At 39.2% G+C, this 12478-nt stretch overlaps 1 protein-coding gene across 2 annotated transcripts in view; it reads right to left on the bottom strand.

The window, feature by feature from the left end:
• The window catches only part of ABLIM1 (actin binding LIM protein 1), a 162889-nt gene that overhangs the window by 65245 nt on the left and 85166 nt on the right, over window positions 1-12478 (bottom strand). For both annotated transcript variants that reach the window (XM_050899019.1, XM_050899018.1), the window contains one exon: window positions 11270-11363. In XM_050899019.1, the coding sequence (XP_050754976.1) occupies window positions 11270-11363 (94 nt within the window). The remainder of the gene's footprint in view (window positions 1-11269; window positions 11364-12478) is intronic.

The following is a 12478-nucleotide window of genomic DNA, read 5'->3' as shown; positions in this document are numbered from 1 at the left end:
ACATGTTAGGAGTGAATTGAGCAGGGAATATTTTTTCTTTTAGTGACTAGAGCCTGCTCCTGTAGCAAACTGATCCTAAAAGTCACTGTCATTCCAACTATGCTGATCTGATAATGCTTTAAAAAGTCTAAAGAATGGGTTTTATCCTTGATTAACCACAATGCTACCTGCTACTTTTGGAAATCTCTTCCAGCAAGAGGTCACAATAAGCAACAGATGACAATCTAGGGAAGGGATAGATTTTCTTCAAGTATTTTTTTTCCCAATCACATTGCTTTTAACTCCAGAGTCACCCATATATAATTATGAGCCTGGATTTGACTACATCCAGACATTTCTCAGGAATCCTCGTTTTGTAATTCTGGCCAAAGTGTTTATGTTACACTAAATTTAAAATGGAAATATCAACAGACATCAAGGTAACCAGTGGATAGTTAGTGTAGAGAAATAGTTGTCTCTTTTTCAAATAGAATAACTTTGAATAAATGTCAGACCACCTACATGTACTCTGCTAAAAGCAGAGCCTTTTATTTTTGGCAGAAGTCCATTTTTTTGTCCTGTTTGCCAGTTTTCTCACTGCTGATACATGTGATTTCCAATTACAGATGCAAAACTATGCAAGCATACTTTTAAATCCTAGCTGGCATGAACAGCCCATCAGAGTATGTTTGTCAGAGCCAAGACACAGGGATTTTACTCCCTACCTTGTTTTCTTCAGCTCCGTACAAAATCAAGATTTCTAGCTACCACAGGAAAACTATTCCAATAAACTAACCATGATACAACATATTACTATGGTGATGAACAGGAAAGAGGTGATGGACATAAAGCAGAAAGGGATACCTAACATCATTTGCTGCCATTCAGTTTTCAGCTGAGCACAGGGTCTCCACGATTGTTGCCTCAACAGCAGTAGTTCAAGGCTGCTGCTGAGATAAGTCTGCTTAAAGTTTTTTACTGCCTCAGTTCTTACTCTCCTCATTGCTAGGAAAAAACATTTTCCAGCCAAGATGAAACTACTTTACAGAATTCAAAGCAACATCAGATCCTTCTGTATGCATAACAAATCTCTCTCTCCAAATCCTACATGTAAAAGTCAATTTCTTAACATTTTAACTCATGCTCACATGATTTACGACACTCATCTCAGAGGCCTCTGCCAACCACAAAACATCCCAAGCTAGTTTCACAGACAGTTTAAATGCCAGAGTATCTGTGTTGCTGGTGATGAAAAGGTGCATCTCTTGCTGTGTGCTATTTTTCCCTCTTACAAAGAAAAAGGCTTGTAATAGATGTCATGCAGCCCAGAAATCTATCCAAAGAACTATTAGACCTGTACAATCTTCTAATGTAGCATGAGCATGTAATTAAAATCTACCCATTTTGTGCTCCAGGTGGTCATTTCAAACATTTAACCACCCACTAATTCAGGTGTGTGTATCACATTGTATCATCTGTGTGTATCATATTTCTTCATCTGTAAAGCACCTGCTCAGTGAAGACAGGGGTTAATTCTGTGGACTTCGAAGTCCCTAGAGATTCCAGACATATATTTTGTTTTTGTTTTTCTTTCCTTCCCTCCCCCTCCGCCCCTCCCTCCCCCCGGAAACCACCCTGACAAAGCAGACAAAGAGAGGGGACTGAGTCCTCACCGAGTGAACACCGAGCACGATACCCGGATGGAGCCTGTTACGAACAGGTGACAGCTATAGACTTGCCCCAACAGGCTCTTCTCCACTCTCAAGGTTCAAACATGTTATTGCTGCATTCTTCCCAACAATTACTTTTTACGGGGGACAGGTCTAAGTCCTATCCTGCTCTTCTAGATGTCAGTAGCAAACTCTCCACTGATAGGAGGACTTAAAGCAGGACTTAAAAATGAAAGATCACAATCCTGCAAAAAAATATTTCACCACTTAATCCATTTTTCTTTATGATCTCAGTCTGGGAGAAACAACAAAAAAAAAAGTAACTCACTGGCTGAAATAATTTCGCATTGCTACAGAGTGCCTCACATTCCCCTATCACTACATCCCAGTTGACAGTGAGACTGCGACACTGGAGGAACTTTTGTTTTCAGTGTAAGTGCTTTGGTGCAGGGATCATTATTAATTTCATATCTCTGTTGTGGGTGATTGTGGCAGGTAGCACTAGCACAAGGCCAAGGTTTAAAAGATGAACAGAAGAAGCAATGGGAGCTACAAAATGAAAATAGAGTATCATGTTTTCCCTAAAGCAGACTGTTCTAAGAGGAGAACAAGATGTGTTCTGCAGTGACAACCATGCAATTGAATTCTTAATACAGCTATTTAACAAGAAAAATAAAGTCATCCAGGTAAGCTACTCTTCTGCTAAAAACTGGCATGTGTTACGTGCACCTCTAAGACATGAAAAAGCTACTTGTTTTAAGTATCTGTTGTGTGTTACTGGAATACATGCAATGGCTATGTATCACAGGCTGCTGTTGGTGGCAAGAAACTTTGTACTAATATAAATGCCTCTACTGAAATGTCATTTTAAAGTATTTTGATCAGCCTGCTAAAGTTTTTCCAGTAATATTTAGTGCAAGAAACACACTAGAGAATATTTAACTAAGTCAAAAAGGTAGAAGCTAAAGATGCTGTGCTAGGAAATATAGATCCTAATCAGCAACACCTTACTCACGAAAGCAATTTATACAGATAAGCCATATTTTTACAAGCACCTGCAAGATTTCACAAATCCCTTTGTGGCAATAAGGAAGCTTTAATTGGTTATTCTTTCAAATTACTTGTTACAACTTGCTCTTCTTATTCACCACCCCTACATCCTCTTAACATTCCTCCCCTTCCTATTGATGTTCAAATTGACTAAAGGATGGTTTCCAAACCACTGCTCAGAAGTTAATGCCTTGTGATTATGCTGCCATAGCAACTGAACTTCTGTTAGGGCTCTGTCAACTTCAGATACTCTTTTGTCATCTTTATATGTCAAGTCTTTCCCAACTACAGATATCCCTCTGGCCAAATTCAATCTTTTGATATGGGGGGGTAGAAGGGGGGTGGGGGGAGGCACAGGGCAGAATCACCAAAATCCTCTTAGAAAGATTTTTACATGAGGCAATTCACATTATTTTTCTGGAAGTACATTTATTCTAGATTTTTGACCCTGTGCATGGTGCGGTGTTCTAGGCAATTACACCAGCATATTTTTCATCAGGGAAGGGTAGTCTAAATTAAGTTAAATCTATGCTGCTACTCAGCTACATAGACAACCTGTCTGAACAATTTACCTGTATCCTGAGTTATTATTAAACTTTTCATTTCCCTATTTTTACACAAACAAACCCCACATTAGGAAAAAAAAATCAGCGTTCTACATTAACTGATAAAACATGTTTCTCAGCAAAAAGGCAGGGAAACTGGAAACAAACTCTAACCTTATTTCTATGCAACAAATCTCCAGAAGCGATCAAAAGAGCCAACAAACTATATCAAGAATTATTTGAGATAAAGAATTGTATTGTTCCTCTGTACATCAGCAGTCAGTTGCAATCAGAAACAGCCCAAGCTCTGTGCCATTCTCCTCTCTTCCTGGCAGTTCGAAAACATGTTAGCTGCACTCTCTTTATCTAAACCACAGGATTACACACCGCCTTTTAAAAAAGTCCTGGTGCACAGGAACAAGAGTACAAGTATCCTATTACGATACCACTGGCAAGCTATTCAGTCACATCACAAAGTTGCATCCCCCTCTCCCTGTCAAAAGAACGCCATGACCCCTTCCAGTTCAGATCTAGTTTCACAGGAAGAGGTTTACCTTCTGACAATAATTCTTCAGTCTAAGTCCATTCCCTCCTCAGCCCGGCGGGCAGACTCCCTCCACCTCCGTTCAAATTCGGAGCACTACCAGAAGCGATGTGCAGACGGCTTGTGTTCTCACCGAACCAGCTCACAGTGAAGTGCCTGTAACTGCACCCAGCCCTGAGCCTCACTCCTCCTCTGCTCACACTCACGCACTCTCCTGCACACACCCACCAAAACAAGCAAATAATCCTCCCTGCACATTAAATCCACTCCAGCCGTAACTTGGCCAACCCATTCTGAAAAAGGAAAAGGGAAGAATACCGGCCCAGGCAGGGGCAGGACGATTTCTCATTGCTTGTGTGTCACTATCTGATGTTGATAGAACTCAGAACATTTTTCCCTTGGGGAGAGGCGTCTGCCGAGTATGAAATTAGCTCTCTCTTTCTCTGGAAGTTATTAAATATTACTTCCAGGGCTTCTGAAGAATTTATACAGCCTCCTGGGTGTTAGTCTAGTTTTGTCAGAAACACTTAGTTACGCTGAGATTGTATTCTAGTCCAACTCAGATTAATTCAGGCAGAGTGCTGGGGCCACTTCTCACGCTGGTACATGTATCCCTTGATCCTATTTGCACATTTTGGGTGAGATCACACTTCAGACACACTCTATGAGCATTTGATAAATTTACAGTGGGCCCTGTGCACTGACCCTATCTAATCTCTCAACAGCTATTTTCCATAATCAAAAAGGTCCTGCGGTCTGCAGTATATACCTGTCTGACTAAGAGGGCAAATGACCACAGTATGTGCTTCTGCTTTTTCTTATCATTTACCTGGGACATTCAGGCAACATGTTCATGTTTTCTCATTTATTGTAACAGCAGTAAAATTAAACACAAACAAAGCAAATCACAGAACTAACAAAGCAAATCACAGAACTAACAAAGCATGCACTAAACTCCACTGCTTCTTCTCATTTGCTGTGTAGCCTTTTCCCCTGCATTTTTATGGTGTGTGAAGATGACAATGGTGACTGGGAGATACTGGTTGAGAGCAAAGTCTCTCCCAAGCCTTTAAGACACCCAAACCAGCAGACGCCTAGTGCTATGAAAACAGAATGGTAATACATTCTTCAGGGATATTATTTTACCACAATTTTAACATACCACCAAAACCAAACCCATTTGGATCCATCATATCATCAGTCTTTGTTCAGTTCATCAATTGCTTCATTTATAAAAGTGTACAAAATTTTACATCACCTCAACCTGTATTACCAGTACAGGTTGCATCATTAAAATCCAGTAAATGACACCTTTTCTGATACTTCCTGCATAACTACCATGAAAACAGCCTTGCTAAATATTTCGTTCAGCAGAAGAATATATGTTAGCCTTTCATCTAACATTTCTGAATGGAATTGAAATAAATCTCTGTTTGTTTTAAGAGATTCTCTACATGGTTCCTCAATCTAGAAAGCGTACTGTTATAAGAACACAGGACCAGATGCATGAATGTACTGAAGTACCTAACTAAACTCTGTACTGTATGGAACTTTGCAGAGAAGGGTGATGTTTTCATGTGAGCTATAAGCCTAAATCTCCTTAAAATAAATTACCTAAACATGTAGGCTACCGAGTTTCCCTGAAAGTCAATCAACTGAAGCATCTGAATACTAACACTCACATGAGCAAAGTTGCTTGCATGGGTAAGTGTTGGCAGAAGGCACATCCTTGAACAAGATAAACAGGCATTGTTTGAATAAATCATTTGCAGTTCGTATGGGAACCATCACATGTAAAGAATCAGCAGAAACTTCTCTGAACCCCTCACAGCACAGGTTTCTAAATCTAGCTCTGAAAACAATACTTGAAGAAACTTACAGGCTCTTCTGGCTCACATTCTTTGCCTCTTAAATATGGATACAGTTTCCTTACTCAACCATAGCAGCTTTTGCTGTTTGTTTGGGTTTTTTCCCACCATAATTATTGTTATTTATTTCTAACTTCAGAAGTCAAGGTGTCGCAGAATTGACATCTTTCACAGTTAGTTGCGCACAGATGAGACATTTTAAAATTCTGGCACGTTAAAGTAACAGTATCTACAAGTACTAAACATCCTTCACATTAAATACCACATCTTAAATTACTACTCCTCTTTAAAATCAGGGGAAGCTCAGCATAAATTACAATATCAAAACCACATTTTGAACTTGACCTTGCAGACTGAAGTCAAGGGAGCCTTCTGGTGCCCTGGCATTTCTTTTTTCAGGTCCGTCTGTTAAAATGGCATTATGCCACTGCTTACAAGGTGGGGTGCAAGTTCCAACAGTGCACAGGAAACAAACACAGGGCATGCAGTAGCCCATCAGAACAGGAACTTGAGCTATACACAGCCAGGAGAAATCACACAATGGCTTTTTATTTGCAAATGAATATTGAGCAAGTAGTATTATAAAAATAAATGGGTAGAGTAGCAAGATGGTTGAGGGATTTGATAGCAAATATATACATCTCTATCTCTAGATCATGAGACCAAATCCTGTTCGTATCAGTAACAGCCAAAAAAAGTGAAAATCGTAAGACCTACATCTTATTCTCAGGCTTTCTGCATTATTTCATGCAAAATATCCACCTGTTTCTGCCCTGATATCTTCTTTCTGCAGAACTAAAAGAATACTACTGAGAAGTTTTGTAAAACGCTTTAGATAAGCAAAGATGAAATACATGAATATAGGCATGATCCACCATTCTCTGAAGTCAAAGGAAAGCTTCTCATTGATTTAACATATTTTGACTTCAGCCCTGGAGGAACAGTTACATTGTGTATGATAACCACATTAGACAAAAATTATTTAGGCCAGCATCTTTCAAATAGCTAAATATGTGCTGAAGTTTACTTAGATTTGTGAAGTTACACATGTCTACACAGAAATTTGCAGGATTAGGATCAGATGGGCATCTTTCAATAGGCAAGCCTTGAACCTATGAAAACAATAGCTTAGTGGAAAGTCTATGTGAAAGTCCTCATTCTCACTATGCTGTTATTGCCTGCTAAAAATGTTTTTCACCAGAGTTAATGGGAAATGAGTAATTTTTCATAATGTTTCCTTTCTGCTGGAGAAACCCAAGGAAGAACACTGATCTCTGTTGCCTTGACAACATTTCCTGAAACACTCAAGTATTAAAGTATCCAGTATGCTCAAGAAAGTTGCAATATCTATTTCATATTGGCTACTTATCACATTTATTGTGTTGGCATGCACTCATCTATCATCTGTGACTATTTGTCACAGAAAGTTATGTGCCAAATAATACATGAGAAATATCTGAGTTGACTTAAATGCACATGGTATTTTTCTTGCATATTTTCATGGCTACTGAAAATTGTTAGATCTATGGCCTCGAAAAAAGAGCATTCTTCATGATACGTAGATATTAGCAAAATAAGTACTGTTTTTCTAGTAATGCATTTCTTAACTGAGCAGAGGGATCACCCTACCCTCTACTCAGAATGGCTGGAGGGAGTCCATCCTCTAAAGGCTTGAATCTCAAGGTTTGAACTCAAACCTTGGGCTTTCTGACAGGCTTTGCTGAGGGTGCCTACTGGGGCACAGCATAGCTGCTTCTGAGATGAAGACTCTTAGGTCCACATCAGGAGCAGTTGTCTCTCTTGCTGGATGCTCATTGTAGAAGACTTAAAGCCTGATTTCTCAGAGGTGCTAAGCCATACTGAGGGACAAAAATAAGCAGGAGCTGCAAGCCTGCAATATTGCAAAGAATCTCAGTTTCTCTTTAAATAAAAAAATTAGTCTTCTACTGGAAAAATGGATACCACCAGCCTCTGTGAACCTGAAGCTAAGTTTCATGCTTTCATTTCCCTTCAGTTTTTCAGTTTTTCTACAGACTGTCCCAGATGTAATAAGAATAAGCACAAAATAAACCAGCACTACAATGGCATGCTGCTAATCACTTCTGATCCATTAGAGGGAAGTGTTTGTATACAATGTACCATATACTTCCCTCCAATCTGTTCTTATCATTTCTTTGGATGAAGATGATGAAAACTCTGTTCCTGACATAACAAATTATTTTATTGACAAATAAAATGAAAGATACTGATCAGTGAATTTACTACTACCATTTTTATTAACAAAGGCAAAATACGAAGTGTTTTGATATTTTTTCCCACCAGATGTTAGTAGGTATAACTTGGGCTGGTCAGCGATGCCATAACCTCTGCCTAGACAGTTCCTGTAATCATGCTACTTCACATCAAGAATGTGATTTCCTTCCCAAGAGAGGCAGCAGGACAAGAGACAACCCACATGATACAAATCATCAAAAATACCCAAATTTGCCAAAGAAATGTTGCCAAAGAAAACAAAGAGGGAAGACAGTAATCCTCCTGTGAGAATCTCAAGCTTCATCTAAATTAAAACTTCAGGTGTACTGAAAGGTTGTGGTTGATTTCCTTTACAGGATAAGGAGATTGTTAATTGTTCTGCCTCAAATAGGTCTGCAGCCCTCCCTGAACTGTGGCATCCTGTTCTGTGAATTATCTTCTGTGGCCCTGTGACTGCTTCTGATCTCTCATCTCCATTATTACCAGAGGATTTATGTCATGCTCTGACCCCATCCTTTAAACTACCTTCTCTGCCCAAAGGGGACACACGTGCTGACACACAATTTTCTCATCCTAAGTTTTGACTTATTAGTTCCTTTAGTCTAATTTAGAGGCATTAGTACTGCCCCTTTGGAACTGTGCGTCTCTGACAGTGTAAAAGGTTTCTAGGACAAGCCAAGAAACTAGCCCACGGTTCTGATAAATTGCTCTGATTATTGAATGTTAGCTGCTCACCTGTATCTTCTAATCTTTTCAAGCACCACAGTGCTTGAATGTCTCTCCTGCATCTGCATTCCTAGATGATACCTGGAGAACTCTATTCATGGACTATCCAGGCTGCTAATACATACTGTAATGCAGTTAAGCCAATGTCTGAATGGCCTCTCTGAGTACACAATACTAATTTTTTTGGTGAAAGTTTCTAAGGACTTGTCCAATCTACACTTTTCAGATAGCAGTCAGCCTTCAAATGTCATTTAAACAGATCAGGGAAGAGTTGCACTATATGAGTAATTCAACTTCTACAGGCTTTAGAGGAGTTTGGCCTTAGTTACATATTGAGAACTACTGCTGCCCTCTACTGTATTATTATGGGTTGTGCCTCTGATAATCAATGACAGCCACAAATATTCAAGCAAAATTTCTAGTCTTACCCAGAACTTAGCACGCTTAATATTTCCATGTATTGATAAGATCATTCAAAGGGTCTGTTTCCAATTCATCAGCATATTCCGATTCTGCAGGGGCTAGGTCAAATGGAAAAATCTTTATCTTTTTTATCTGATTTTGACTCTTAGAAGAGGTGGATCCTTGCAAGAGGTTGGACATGTTTCAGTGCTTCAGCAAAATGTTGTCTCTTCTTCTGATAATAAATAGCCATCAGAAGAGTAAGAACTATGGAGTGAGAAACCAACTCTGGGGCCAAAATGACTGCATCGACGTTCTGCCCAGGACACAATGTCTCTGATAACCTGAACTTTAGATTATGATGGACAGCCAAGTCCTAGTTCAATTGAATTAATCTTTCCTTAGTCTCAACTTATTCAGTTCTGAAAGGATATAGCTCATGATCCTATCAAAAAGCTAGGTTTCTTTCTCACTGATGCTAGGAAGAGTAACATGAGTGCAACCTTGCTATAGTAACATCCACTACACAAAAGGCTCCAAATAGGAATAGCTTATTTCTTCCCAGCTCTCCACAGACTCCAATAACCTTCTCTTTTATCATTTTCATCTCCATGCCTCTGAATAGGTTGCATTGCTTGTTAGGTTAGAGCACCTATCATGTGCATCTAAAATAATTTTAGAATCATTTTATGCTTCCCGATCTCACAAATCCAATTACTTCTCTCCTGCAGTGCTTCCTGCACTGGAATGCAACTATGGTGTCACAAATACATAGTACTAAACTGAAAAACTCATCAGTAGACAGGAACAGATAAGCAGATGGTAGCAGACCACTAAAGCCAGAGACACAGCCTTCCTCCTCAAGAGAAAACTCAGACTGTTCTTACTAATTATCTATGCGGGTCTCCAAAGGAATTAGATACACATTGCAAAGGAGGCAGACTAAGAGCCTGGCTAATTAAAAAATTGTATTGCCTCCCAGTAGATGCAGTGACAAATGCACCAGGTGTCCACACGTGCTCCAAGTCCCTCATTTGGTGGCTACCATCCTGGTTAATATTCTGAACACTGAACCATAGAAACCTCCAGAACTAAAACCACAAGCTGTTACCACTTCATGTCAAACCTGAAACTTCTCATATGAGGGCTGAGACAGTCTTATATCTGTAGTAGATGGGACACAAAGAAGAGAACCTGTAATACACATTCACTAGCAAATTTCAGCTGCTTTATTTCTGTAACACTTTCAGGTTTATTTTCTGTTATTTGCTGTAAAACATACAGTATATCCAGTTTCTTCTTCACAAAATACACCTGTAACTGAAGTTATTCGTAGTTCCCCATTTCTTCCACAAACTTTATTATGTAAAGGCTTTTTTCCCAGGAAAAGCAGAGTATTGAAAATCACTAAAGTTGGAGTGAAGCCATACAGCCCAGCTCCAGACCGGAGCTCAAAGCTTAGGTTCTTTCCATTGAACAGTTTCCTACAGGGAAAAGAGTTAACAGTTTTGCTTCTTGTATCTCAATGACAGTGTGACAAGGAAGGTCCTCTGCATTTTTGCCCCTTCAACATTTCAGTGGTGACACAGAGGGATCCGTGCATAGTTCAAGGATTCCAGCTCAAAGGAGACTCATCACAGCCACGGGAGATGGAGATCAGTACTGACAACAAGAGATACACATCTCTAAAAAGATTTGGTCAGTTTCAGTGAGAACGCTGAGGACTCCAACTAAGAGTCAACAAAAGACATGGTTCAGATGTCTTCTGCCTTCTCGTTTCTGAACATACAATTTACGTCTCCAGCAATTTCTCCCTCTCACCTTCTCAGCATCATTCAGATCATCTGGCCTCATTTAAGAAGAGAAGTCTCATGTCGTAAGTTTTGGCAAACTTATGGTTGCCAAAGGTGATTCCAATACTCAAATTACCTCTATAAATATATCAAATCTGACACAGAATAAGCAGTGCAATAGACTTTGCACATCACCATTAAAAGAGAAACACAGAAACCACAGATCCATAGAAACTAGTGCAACTAATTCCCTATCACATACTTTTTCTGATGGCTGCAAAGCTAAAAACCTGAAAATATTTCTGAAAATTAGCAACTTTTTGCTCTAAAATCAGCAGAAAAAAACCTTTCCTATGAGCATTTTTGTATTCTCTGCAGTTGCATGAGGACATAATGGGACATGGCCCAATTCTTAAACTCTCGTTTACATAACACCTACCTCTAGGACCTTCCCAGTAATGAACTGGTGACATGCTTCACATTTGACTCCAAAAAGAACTTGATAGTCCTTTTCACAATAAGGAGCACCATCTCTGAAAAAGAAAATCCACAAATTACAAACCACCTTTTAATAAACAGGTTACAGCATGACTTCTACACTCTTCCCTTGTCTTCAGTCTGGAACTCCCACACACAGCAATAGGCAAATGGGAGAGAATTCAAGGGAAGTATTTTGTAGCAGAAGAAAAAAAAAATCATATTCTCATTAGTGCCTCAGAATTATTCCCTAAATTCCCTTCAAGAAAAGGCATCCAGTACAAACCACTGAAGTAAATCTCATTCTTTAGAACAGACTCTCTACACCTACAGGTGGTGCAATTCTAGGGAATCAGTGGAACTACGTCCATGGGGATGAGAGGAGATCAGTGTCTTTGTGATAGGCAGGTAGTTTTTGTTTGCTTCAGCAAAAAAATCTTTGGTAGTCTGCAAGAGTATAAGCAGCTACTTTTAAGTGTAAGGTTATGTAGTTTTTTTAGTATGAACAAGGAACATATAGTAAAAGTGGAAACACTAGTCAGCTTAGGAGTATTTCTCAGGCACTAATCATCTTTGAGAAATTACAGATGCTACTTTTTATTAAATATTATACACCTCTTAATGACAGGTTTGTGAAACATACATTGTTTCCCTATTTTTTTTCTTTGTTACATGCTTGAAGGGGGGAACAGAGACTGTATCTTCATTCCCTCTATTTTATCATTACACCACTTTTCCACATTCTCTTCCTCTATGCTTCCTTCTGCTCAAAACCCTCTTCATTAGTTTCTTACATGGAGATTAGAAACACAGTTTCAGGTCAATCACATCATCATGTTTACTCTCTAGCAAAGGCAAGCAATGGACAGGTTCCTACTTTTTCTCCTCAAAATCACATGTAGGAAAGCAACATGGCACAAAGCTTTATCTGGCTAACACAGAAAACACATGCAGGAATTCACCTAATCCTTTGTGGGAACATGGAGATATACCCCCTTCTGTATTGGTATTAAATATAGACTACTATCATTAAACACCACCTTTCAGTTGCAATTTTCAGTTTACTTTCCTTTCCCAACTCAGCTCTCAGTGAGAACATTTTGGTGTATACGGAAAGGTGGTCAAAACTGGATTTTGAAAGGTGAACTTTGCTGCAAGCTCTTCTCCATTA

This window comes from Gymnogyps californianus, chromosome 6 (genome assembly GCF_018139145.2).
Source record: "Gymnogyps californianus isolate 813 chromosome 6, ASM1813914v2, whole genome shotgun sequence".
Classification (NCBI taxonomy): domain Eukaryota; kingdom Metazoa; phylum Chordata; class Aves; order Accipitriformes; family Cathartidae; genus Gymnogyps; species Gymnogyps californianus.
This window is presented reverse-complemented; position numbering and strand designations above follow the sequence as displayed.